At 37.3% G+C, this 12,027-nt stretch overlaps 2 protein-coding genes across 3 annotated transcripts in view; one reads left to right on the top strand and one right to left on the bottom strand.

Annotated features, from left to right (window-relative positions):
- Positions 1–6,661, top strand: part of gpc6b (glypican 6b) — a 99,906-nt gene extending 93,245 nt beyond the window's left edge. The window contains exons 8-10 of one of the 2 annotated variants that reach the window (XM_046054630.1): positions 3,363–3,499; positions 5,346–5,521; positions 5,985–6,661. In XM_046054630.1, coding sequence (XP_045910586.1) covers positions 3,363–3,499; positions 5,346–5,521; positions 5,985–6,190 — 519 coding nt within the window. In that variant the 3' untranslated portion in view covers positions 6,191–6,661. The remainder of the gene's footprint in view (positions 1–3,362; positions 3,500–5,345; positions 5,522–5,984) is intronic. The other variant, XM_046054629.1, reaches the window with a different exon arrangement.
- Positions 6,662–8,884: 2,223 nt separating this feature from the next.
- dct (dopachrome tautomerase) overlaps positions 8,885–12,027 on the bottom strand; it is a 9,754-nt gene continuing 6,611 nt past the window's right edge. Inside the window, exon 8 of the mRNA XM_046054012.1 lies at positions 8,885–9,153. Within this exon, the coding sequence (XP_045909968.1) occupies positions 8,978–9,153 (176 nt within the window). The 3' untranslated portion in view covers positions 8,885–8,977. The remainder of the gene's footprint in view (positions 9,154–12,027) is intronic.

The following is a 12,027-nucleotide window of genomic DNA, read 5'->3' as shown; positions in this document are numbered from 1 at the left end:
ATGCACAAAACAAAAAGAGAGCTAGGCTACATACAGCCCTGTAGGATGTATCTTCCTCAGAAAAACCTTGGCAAAGCAGAAAAAATATTAAATTCTTCTGTTCTTTGTTTTAGTGCAAAATAAATAAATACTGAAACAACATTAAACTGTGACTTCACAGTCAATAATACAATTACAATATAATTACAATTGACAATAAAATATGGTTAATTTAAAAAAAAACAGCCTATTTAATAAGTTGTAATAGGTGTTTGTCTATTTTCAGCAATGAAATATGGCAGTATGTTTAGAGGGAGGTGCTAATTAAATATCTGTATTACATGAGTATGCCATTGTCTGTTTAATTCACAGTTTTTACATGCCTGGATTTCCTAGCAGATACAACTAAAAACTGTGAGCTAAACTTACAGTGTGAGGTTTAGTCAAACATTGCCAGTCAATCTCTTGTATTGATGGGCAGCCTTGACCCTCTGGTCAAATGAAAACTTCTCCGAAAAACATGTAAATTTCTCGGCAACAGTTTACCTTAATACCCCCCCCGTTTAGCATTTATGGGCCTCATATAAACATTTAATAAATGGTTTATAACACACTGTAGTTAAGTTATAAAGCAGATGTAAGTGTTTTTTAATACATTTGTCAACAGCTATAACTTGGGCACCCGTAAGTGTAGGCTGGTGTATCAACCAATAATGAATGAATATAGTAAAATACCATTGTAATAATATAACATAGGTCTTCTCTTGTTGACCAATACTGTCCATTTAAAATGTCCTTATAGCTGCATTATAATATGTTATGAACAATTTATTATATGTTTGTATACTGCTCATAAATGCTTATAAAGTGTTACAGATTTTTCAGATTGTCTAATGGGCTTTTAAAAGGTCTATTTAGCTTAAGATAATTTTTATCAATCTATAAAGGAACACTAAATCCTTACGTTTATCTTAAAAAAATCTAAATCACCAGATTTAGTGATAGATGGTTTTTATTGGATGAGAAGCACGTTCAAGTGCTAAATGTAAGTGGCAATTATTCTGTGTGTGGGAGTAAAAGAAAGCAAAGTCCTTCATTGATCTATTATTTAAAACATTCTCTGTCAGTTAAGAGAAACATTTGTGCAGTAAATGCATTTAGAAGGTGTGTGTCTTTTCCATGATAATAAAAATGATCATGGCTTGCACACAAAGTGAACAAATGCTTTTGTCAAATGCCTTGTCAGCCTTTATTACACTTCCATATCACACACTAATAACACCTTTAATGCCAACAGGAATTGAAATAGCTATCACACATCGTGATTATAGTGATCTGTTAGGATGTCAGTGAAAACAAACACAATGTAATATCCTGATGGGAGGCAAGGGGGAGGTTTTTTGTCTGTGATTTTTAATGAGAATATCAACCCTGTCAGTAATAGGCAGCTGATTATAATGAGGTTCTCTGCTCTACGCACACTTCTCCTTTCCTCCCTCACATACCATCATCATCCCTAAATGATAATGTGGACACCATTTTCCTGTTTATACTGTAGATTTTTGTGTGCAATTTGTGTGCCTCCTCTGTTTCCATGGCAAGTACAGGCTCTATGTTAGACCACATGGAGATACAAGTGAGCATGAAGTTGAATGTGAAAGAAACATCATTGGGAAACATAATTGGTTTCAATTTGAAATGTATTTTCTCACTTTCATTTCCTCTCTGTATTTTCTTTCTGGTGGCTTTCATGTCCCTATAGCTCAAAGACATAGTGCCATCTAGTGTGCGCTGCGGACGGTTGCATGCCAGGGGCTGCTTGTTGCAGTGGTGTTACTTATTCATGGGCAATGCGCAATGAAGTGAGAGCCAGACTTTCCTCAGAGGCATGTTTAAAAAGGCTCAACCTTTCCTCTTCTATTTCTCCTTTAAGCATCAGACATTTGAGGTATTTTAAGTTCATCCTCAATGTACTGTGATTTTGTTCCCAGTTGATTCCTTTTAGTTACAGTATCTTTCTCAATAGCAAGCTTTATGTAACTGCTAAACTGTATTTGCAGTGGTTTGTTGAAATAGGAAACATTGCACATTCACTCTCTATAATGGATATATGGCTGAGTACAGTTTTGTGCAAGAATACTGCACATGTATTGAGAAATAATTAGGATCATCTCAGCCTATTGAAAAAGTTGGATTTTTTTTCAGCTACATGAAACATGGCAGTACCATGTTTAGTGGAGGCGCTAATTAAATATTTAGATCACATTCCCAGTTTAATTCCCAGTTTTTACAGGCCTGTTTTTGCCAGCAGATGCTAAGAAAAACTGTGATTCTCTCACTTGTTAAACTAAACTTAATGTGTGAGGTTTAGTCAAACATTGCCAGTCAATCTCTTTGCATTGAGTGCAGCCTTGACCCTCTGGGCAGTATCAGAGCTGCTGAAGTGCTTTGGCATCAGTGTGACAGGATTAACACATCAAAAGCAGAGTCGGGGCCTACAGCAGCGTCACACAGTCAGTACAGCACCTTTCATGTTCTGCTCAGGTTCACTACAATTTCACATAAGCCAACAGCAAGTCAGACGGAAAAAGATAATGGGGCCAACCTGCTGCTATCAGGCTTTCCCTCAGCTTCAGTGAAATATGTCAAATTCTGTGTTTGATGAAAGATTGGAGTTCAACAGGCTCAAGTCAGGAAACGATATCTGACTGTGTCACATGGTTGGGATGCAAAGGAGCATTTAAGTCTGACATTGAAGCTGAAATTATTGCTGCAAGCCTCCATGGTCTTACTTTTCATGATGCAAACATTCGATAGTCAACATAGAAGGAAAATTAAACCGAAATAATTTTTTGGGAGTCAGAGAGTTAAAGTGTCTCAGGGTTAAATCCCAAAATGTATAATCGCTTTGACAAGATGTGATAATAAGTGCGTCCAGAGTTTAGGAAAAGACTAAAATTCAGTTAGGACACAAAATAGTTAACCTTTTTTCATATATTTCAGAAGCTTCAAGGAGATCTTTCAGTGTCTGTATTTTTTCTCAGATGCTTTTACAAGGCCATATGTTAATTAGTAATATTGTTGTAAGACTTTAAGGGGTACAGCTTAAATAAAGAAATCGGGCTGTGTGGGAGGGTTGTCATCAACATATAAAAGAAAAGGCATTGGTCACACTCTACTGTCTTTTTTATTTAATTTTCTTGCTCGGGAGGGATTCCAAATTGGATATATATATATATATATATATACAGTACATATATATACACACAGTATATTTTTACTCGGCTGTAACTCTAAGTCTGCAACTCCTATATTGGAACACAGACTTGATTTGTTTGCAGACGTTTTTTCCCCCCCATCTAACGACCCCTGTCTTTGCTTAGGTGGTTGACATAAAAGAGAAACTGAAGCTGTCAAAGAAATTTTGGTCCAACCTGCCTGAGGCAATGTGCGTGGAGGACAGAGTGACCGCTGGAAATGCCAGCGATGAGGAGTGCTGGAATGGACACACCAAGGGCAGGTAAGTGCGCCAGAGTCCTGGGCTAATGCAGGCTAATACAAAAGGTTACTTATAAGTCCAAAGTCCATTCAGCACGACTAATGTTAATCAGTCTGATCCCAGAATTAAGGACCAGATTTAATACTTTCCCTGACTCAAACTCAAACTGTGCAAGACCTCGGCATATTTTGACTGTGATTGGTCAACTAAACAAACGGAAAGTGTTTTTTTAAATACTCAAGAGTTGATCGTTCTGGTATGGATTCACCCTTTACTAGGCAAGGCAAGGCAACTTTATTTGTATAGCATATATTATACACTGAGGCAATTGTTTGAAGAAAAAAATACAATAAAGGTAAAACAATTTAGATTAAAGTTCACAATTAAGTGCATAAGTACAGACAGGATACACAAATTTAAAATATAAATTGCAGAGTGAATTACAAAAAATCACAAGTACGTTAAAAACACTTTTACAAGAAAACAAGAAATATGAATAAATATATGTATTGTTTACTTGTTTTAAGCCCTGATTTAAAGGATTGTAATGTGGATGCAGAATTTCTGGAAATTTATTCCAGGCATGAGGGGCATAAAAGTAAAAGCTGCTTCTCTATACTTTGTTCTGACCCTGAGTAACAGTAAGCAGACCATCACCTGAATAACTGAGAGGTCTGGCAGGTTCATTACATTGCAGGAGATCACACATGTATTTTGTTCTTAACCCATAAAGTTTTTTTTAAACATGCAACAGAATTTAAAACTCACTTCTGTGCCACCCTGGCAGCCAAAACAGATCTCAGCACTGGTGTAATACGGTCCATTTTCTTAGTCCTGGTTAAAACCCCAGCAGCAGCATTCTTGATCAGCTGCAGTTGTCTAATAGCTTTAGTAGAGAGACCTGGAAAGACATTGTTACATTAGTCAAGCCCAATGCTTTGGACATGAATTCTTTAATTATTGAGATATTTTTATGGTGATAGGCAGATTTAGTACTTGCCTTGATGTGTTTGTTTAGGTTTGGGTCAGATTCCATAAGGTTTCAAGGCGAACAGTCACTTCACCTCTTTGGCACCAAAAACAATGATATTTATTGCAATTTCAGTGTAATCTTTTTAATTGGTTTTGATGCTTTTTGCATATTTTTATTTTATGGAGTTGTGTTTTCATTCATTCTTAAACATGTGCAACCAGCATGGGTTCTCCCTGTTAATCTTATTTCATTTTCAAGGGAAATAGTTGCACGATCGCTCCAAATCCCCACAGCCAGGGCTGAGGTAAATTGATTGATTGTGCTGTTTTAATTCATAACATCAAATGTATGATCAAAAGATGTTCAGCATTCATATTTTAAATTATCTGAATAACTCTTATAATTTAATCCTGGACGTGGAAGCTGCTGCTATTCACTGTGTGACCAAAAAGAAATGAACATTACAAGTGAAATCAGTCAAGGGAGCCAAATGTTAGTGAATGGGCTCATGGGAAACAACCGCTGTTGTGTGAGGAGATTTGTGGTATGCCCTCACATGATGGCCTGCTGCAGCAGGAATGCAGGCAGATAACGTTTTCCCTGGAGAAATAGCTCACAAACACAATATGTCAGAAGGCTACCCAACATGATTAGGTCACATTTGACCAACACTGTTATAACCTCAAAGAGCTACTCTCAGCATGACACTTCATTTCACCCTTAGCCTTTCTCTGGCATTGCTCATTGACACAGGACTCGTGAAAATTCTTTGTCTAGGGTCACAAATATTCTTTTTCTATTCACTAACAAGAACTCACTGGATTCCTTGTCAAGCATCTTGTCAAAAATAATACATCAAGTTTATTTTATTTGTTGTATTCTTTAACCTAAAAGGTACTTCCCTGAAGTTCAAAAGGACGGACTGACCAACCAGGTTAATAACCCTGAGGTGGGTGTGGACATCACTCGCCCAGACACCTTCATCCGCCAGCAGATCATGGCTCTGAGGGTGATGACCAACAAGTTGAAAAATGCCTACAACGGCAACGACATCTACTTTCAGGACTCAAGTAAGCAATTGGTTGCTTTTCCCATGCACACACATGACAACATGCGACTGTTTTTTTAAGCCAGGAAATGTATTTTTACATTGTCTTGCCCTCCACGCCCTGGTTGGTCGAGCGCATGCTCCAACTTGTCAACTCATCTTGTTAAGATGTCTACTTTGAAACACTATCTAAACTTGAAACACAAAAGACAGCGAAGGGGCAAATAACTACTGCCTGTGTTACTATATATGTTTTATTAATTCTATTGTACATTTTATTTACCGTTTGTCCAGGCTTTTGAAAGGACAGTTTTCAAGTTAGATTTCATGGATGGATGTTCACATTTGGGCTGTATGCAATTTTCAGGGCTTTATTTATTTTTGGCCTAATATCTTATTTTATATATTATTATTTAATGGAACTAGCTTGATGAGCAGGAACAGCTAAATGTCAGTCTGGCTTGTGTTTTGTTATGGTTTTGCAGGCGATGAAGGCAGTGGCTCAGGCAGTGGCAGCGGCTGCACAGAGGTTTGCCCCACAGAAATGGACGGTGCTGCCACTGAAGCCCCAGTGGTGGAAGCTGACCGGAGCGGGCCCGTGCATGACTCTGCCCAACTCTGTGCGCCCTCTGTAGTGCTGCCAACCATGCTGGCCCTCTCAGCCCTGGCACTCCACCGACAATGGAGATAATGCTGGAGGAACCAGCTAAACATGGACAGCAGGGTTATTTTTTTCTTTTTTGCAGTTTTTGTATCCAGGCAGTTTGGAGCTACAGTCAAGCAGACAGTATTCAGGCTGCCAGCCTCAAGGCTAGAGGAGTCTGCTCTGAAAAAGAGAGCGGTCATGCATCATGATTTCCCACTTTCCCAAAGATCATGCAGTGCCATCCTTAGACTTGATATTTTGTGGCATCACTTCACCATCTAACACTGATGCCGACCCAACAAACTCTGCTTCAGAGATTTCTTGCACATATGGCAGGTATTAATGTAGGTCTCCATGTGGACAAATATAACATGCGCTTTGATTGTTTTGATTTTTTTAATGCAAAAATTGTTTGTGTTGAAAAATGTTGAGAATGTGGTTATTTGATGCACCTAAGAGAGGCACAATAAGTTAAATATATGTTTAACATTATATTTTGAAACAAATACAAAGGATAATGACCTATATGGCAAAAAATGTGGTTTCTACCTAAAATTTTTATTAAATCCTTGTTCCATTGTCAGTCGTGTATCACAAATAATTGATTTTTGATGAGAAGTGATTGTATTCATCACATCTGTCATAAATCCATGTTTGTTTATAGATCAGATGCAGCCACTGAATTATGTTGCTTCATCTAATGTTTATCAATAATTTCAGCATTTGGCAACAGTGTAGGTTACGCTGGGTTGGTCCTGGATCTGTTCTGCTCTTAGCCCTCCACTGAAACTGTTCAACAGCCACCTTGTGCTAAATCTCACATTTTGTTAAAAGGGGTAAGACTGACCTTTTTATATACTCATTTGCCTTGCAACAAATGTATTATCTGCAAAATATTCTTATATTATGCTGGTTTCTCAGGCTTGGTTCCAGGAGTAGACAGTCTGGAGCAATTATGGACACACGGAGAAGGTGTACCAGTAATACCGCCATAGTTATGCTGGTTCTGTAGTGTTGTGGGGTGCATGTCCTGGTTTGTAATCAATTAATTAACGTCAGAGAGAGTTAAACAAATTTTAATCTTTACTAATATATAATGATTGATCAATAATTTATTTCAGTTTGTTTTTTTAATCAGTAGGGGTTTATTTTATCCATTAAGTGAGTTGTTGCCCAGTGTGTTTCCATCCAACCACTAGCGTAAGTAACCTCCTCGCAAAGCCAATTAAAGAGATGCACGCAACTATTTAAAAAAATATTTAAAACATTCTTTTGCATACTCTACTGCCATTATTATCTTGGTCTGTATATGTGTAAATGGACGTGCACATTGCAGCATGAAAGGCACACCCATTCATTACAGAATCACCATCACTGAAGGAAGTCTTGTGCAGCTGTAATATTTAGATTCATTTACAGTCAGTGGGACCGAGGAAGTTTTCTTGTGCATCCTCAGAAAAGTCAGCAAGTATTTCCACAAATATTAAACAGTTTTATAAGTTCCATGAATTCTGGATTTGCATATACAGGAACAAAAAAGCTGTGTTTGCCACTTTTGCATATGTGATTGAATAGCCAAAGCTTATCCTGTAAGTGCTTTTACAGTGTGGATAGTCATTAAAATGTGTATTGTAGTGTCTAAAAAGCTACAGACTGGAAGACAGTATTAAAAAAGATCAAGTCAAATAGTGCTATTTCTGAACATTTATAACCACAGTTATGTAAAAGCTGAAGAAGTAGCAAACATCACACAGTGGTTACTGGAAATGCAAAGAAAGGGTCCCTAAATTTATCTGTAAAGGTTGAATGGTTATGTCTGCAGCACAGACAGGCTTGAAGCCGACCACAGTCACCTGTGAAATGAGAATCTGTGGAGACTGGACAGGGCTGAACGCTTCAGTGAAGCTCCTCAGTAGAGCGTACTTACAGAGAATGTGAGAGGCCTGGCACTGCTGAGGGGGGCGGACAAAACCAGCCTGTATGTACGTCCACTGTTCTCTGAGAGCCCGCCAGCTCCATAACCACCAGGCCAGCTAAGCATACATATCCAAGGAATTAGCCAGTGTTATGCCCTCAGCAGTATATCAATGAATATTTGTTAAGCTTTTCATTATTGCATTTACATCAGTGTTTGCAGCCACATTGCAGGAACAAAAAAAAAAATAAAGAAAATGTCATAAAAGCATTCTTTATTATGAATATTGATGTTACAGGATGCCCTTTTTATGTTTTGTATCATTGAACTTTTAATGGTAATATTTTTGCAAAAAAATATTGAAAATGGATGTCTGGTCTGACGAATAATCTGAAAAATACAATTAGCAGTCAACATTTTTTACAATCAATGCATTGCTATATGACGTCAAATCCTAATGAGGTGAAGTTTATTTGGAGTTTGAATATAATTTCAAACTAAGAGGGGTGAATAACTAGTTGAGCAAATATGCCTTATTTGTGTTTTGTTACTGTTCTTGAGAATAAATATTTATTAAAAAAAAAACATTCCCATTTGATTGGTATTTGTGGTGATCGTAAAAGAAACTGAGAAGGTACATAATAATAAAAGACAGCTATAGAAAGGGGGTTTTGCTTTTGTAAGCTCACTAAAAGAATGTTACCATAAATTTATGTACATAAATTTTCTACAATTTATTTCAGTGGATATTACATGATTGTTCTTATATGTTAATTTCATATCTAAAAAGTAAAAATGTAATTTGTTTAAAGGACTATTTTCCTCTTTCCTGAAAGTAGAGGTTACAAAACATTGGTGATTGGCTGCTCTGTCTCCATTAGATATGTGTAAGTGTGTTTCAGAATAACAGATGAAATCTAGGCTTCCTCTGTGTACTTCCTATTTGTGAAGTCTGCTTTTATCAGAGGTTCAAAGCCTCTGTTTCTCCGCTGACGCAGGTAGAGCACAAAGATTAGGAGAAGCACCAGGAGACCGATGAAGACTCCTCCTAGAGTGGAGCCCAGCACAAACACAGCCGGCCCTCCATCTGCATCTGCAAAGATGAAACACAGGTGGAGATATTCATAGACTATATGATTCTGTAATATTCAACTGTTAATTGATACTTCAAAACAAACTTTCTAGCCCAAAAAAACCCACATCCGTCATGGAAAAGCAAGATGATTACAGTATTTTGCACAATGATGTAATGTATTAGACTCTTTTTTAGACGTTTCTTTCTACTTTGTCAGCTTTCTCATGTATATTGAAAAATTAGACTTTATTGTTTGTCAATTACAGGGTGCCATCACTTATCAGTCTGTGCCAGAGATTAGTGGAGCATCTCTTCAAATTTTTTGAGCTGCAACTGTAGTGTAGAAAGAGATAACTTCTAAAGCTCGGCCAGGTGGAAGTTCATAAATTTAAAAGAATAGTTTGACATTTTGTTCTACATATTAAAGCAAGGTGTTAATTAGTGGACTAGAGGTGCTAGAAGGCAGATTTTGTTACCTTCAGACAGACCAAAGTTAGCTGTTTCTTGTCTTTTTCTAAGCTAAGCTAATGGGCTGTAGCCTCATATTTACCGTACGAATATATCCAAGAGCGTCACTTTGTGTTGAAATGTGATGGGGACATAAGGGCTCAAATTAGGGGTGTGAAGAGACACTTAGCTCGCAAGACATCACAATACGCAATATTAGGTTCACAAGAACAAGACAAAAACATCCTTAAACAGTGCTTAAATTTTGGTCTTTAAACACTTAATTTCCTGCATTCTTGTGAATGTTTCTGCACCAATTTATGGTGTAAATGTTTTTATTTATGTAAAAGGAAATACAAAATTCCAGTAGCACTTGAGATTTTAAAATATAGGGGACCTAACCCTAACATGGGAAGAGTTGTAACAACACCAATTCCACCAATTACAGATAAGATAGGAGTTAGGTGATCGTTTCATTATGTACCTGCTTCCTCCCCAATCTGGCATGGTGGTTATCAAGGCTGGAAACAGACACATTCAAAATATATAGAGAAAAAAATTATTTTGAGGTAATAAAGTAAATTTTTTGACCAAGATTATATTTTGTTTTTTATCTATACTATTGCAGATAAAATAGTTTGACTTACATTAGAATGAAATTTGTGCTCGGCAACTATTAAAAGTTTTAATCGTGATTAATCACATTGTTATGTGCAAAACTGAATAATGAATTCTAAAGTAATGTATTGTGCACTTTTAATTTAAATGTACTGCTATATACACAAAAGTGCAATAACATGTGATTTGTAAACACTTTAAACAAATAATGTGCTTTTTACCAGCAGTATTCCCTTTACACAGTAGCAATAAAATATTTTTTTGTAAATCTCAACTTAAACATTAATGTAATCAAATCAAATATAAAACCAAAGTTATTTGCCACTGCCAGGGCATTACCTTTTATCTAGCTTGTTAAAACAAGTTACTATCAGAGTCCAGAGCCACAATCATAACATCACAATAGGTACTTTCTGAGCAACAGGTTAACATATATAAATCTCTTTTCTTGTTGTTGTTTTTTCTGAACAGGTATCAGCAGAAATATTTTTCTTTTATCAGGGAGCAGCATAGACAGTCTATGTTCAGTAGCAAGTGTCCCTGTTAGAGTGAGGTGAAGTGCTCGCCTCATGCACATGCTGCTGAAGTTTTTGTACGCGACGCGCTGCATAAATCATTGGAAGAGAGACTGATGCTCACTGTTTGTTCCAGAATCTATTACTGTGTACTAAATAGGACATCAACAGGAGGGAATTCGCATGGCAGAGCCGCAAAACTAGATGAAGGCCTATCAGGTAGAGTTATATAACCTATAATTTTAACTTTAAATAGACAACAGCTGTTTAGCGCACAGAAGCCATTGCCATGGTTACTATCCATAGAGCGCCTGCCGTTTACTCGCGGAGCGCTTGTCTCCTGTTCACCTGAGGAGCGCAGAGCAACCCCGTGGGGCCAAGCGACTACGTTGTGATTTTACTACTACTACTTCTCTACTTCTCCCACACGCTGCATCCAACATAGTCTGCTGAAGCCTCCCTCCACTGCTTGTTTGGGTGGGTAATTTGCAGGCTGATCAACATCCTACCCCTCCTGTGACCCATGGTTTGACTGTATGTGTATTCAGAGCCAGTGAGCAACGTACTTTCAAAGTAATACTAACAATAAAAACTGCGTTAACATGTTGATAAATTAATTGTCGGTGTTAATTAATTCATGCGTTGACACAACAATAATGCCCTAATTAAAATGTAGTTTCTTAGGCAACATGTGATGCATTTTTTTCCTTTCTAATTTCAAACCACTATACTAAAATAGCTAGCTAAACATTGGCTGACAGGGCTGGGGCGGGTTTTAACACTTCTTTAAAAAGTGCTACAAACATCCTCTATACATACAACTAGGGACTTGCTTGATTTTAATATTTTACAGAGGGCCCTTTGCAGTCTGGGCCCACCAAGCCTGCACTACAGGTTTACCAGCATTCATTTGTCAGCACTGTGACCTGTACTTCACATTCCCATTTTGTTCACATGTTGGCATGTGTATCAGCACTCATCTTTTCCAAACTCCTTCTCCGCTGGTGGAGAGGGCAGAGAAGTGTACAGGCAGCTTGTGAGAAATTCCAGTGCGCAAGAAAAAGTCCCCGTACGCCAAAGAGTAAAATATAGAAGTGTTTGTACTGCATACCAGTGAGTACTGGCCCACTTCAAGCACTGACTGTGACTCTGATTAAGAATATACACACAGACACACACCTCTTTTTTGTTAGACCTAAGGATGAACAATGATGCTCTTTAACTGAGTACATTTTAGAAGTATTTATTAAGTATACTGTTAAGTAAGTTTATTATATAGATAAATTTACATAAACATACTGTACATGCGCAC

Source organism: Micropterus dolomieu, linkage group LG07 (genome assembly GCF_021292245.1).
Source record: "Micropterus dolomieu isolate WLL.071019.BEF.003 ecotype Adirondacks linkage group LG07, ASM2129224v1, whole genome shotgun sequence".
In the NCBI taxonomy this organism is placed as follows: Eukaryota; Metazoa; Chordata; class Actinopteri; order Centrarchiformes; family Centrarchidae; genus Micropterus; species Micropterus dolomieu.
The sequence above is the reverse complement of the archived record's forward strand: the minus strand, read 5'-3'. Positions and strand labels throughout refer to the sequence as shown.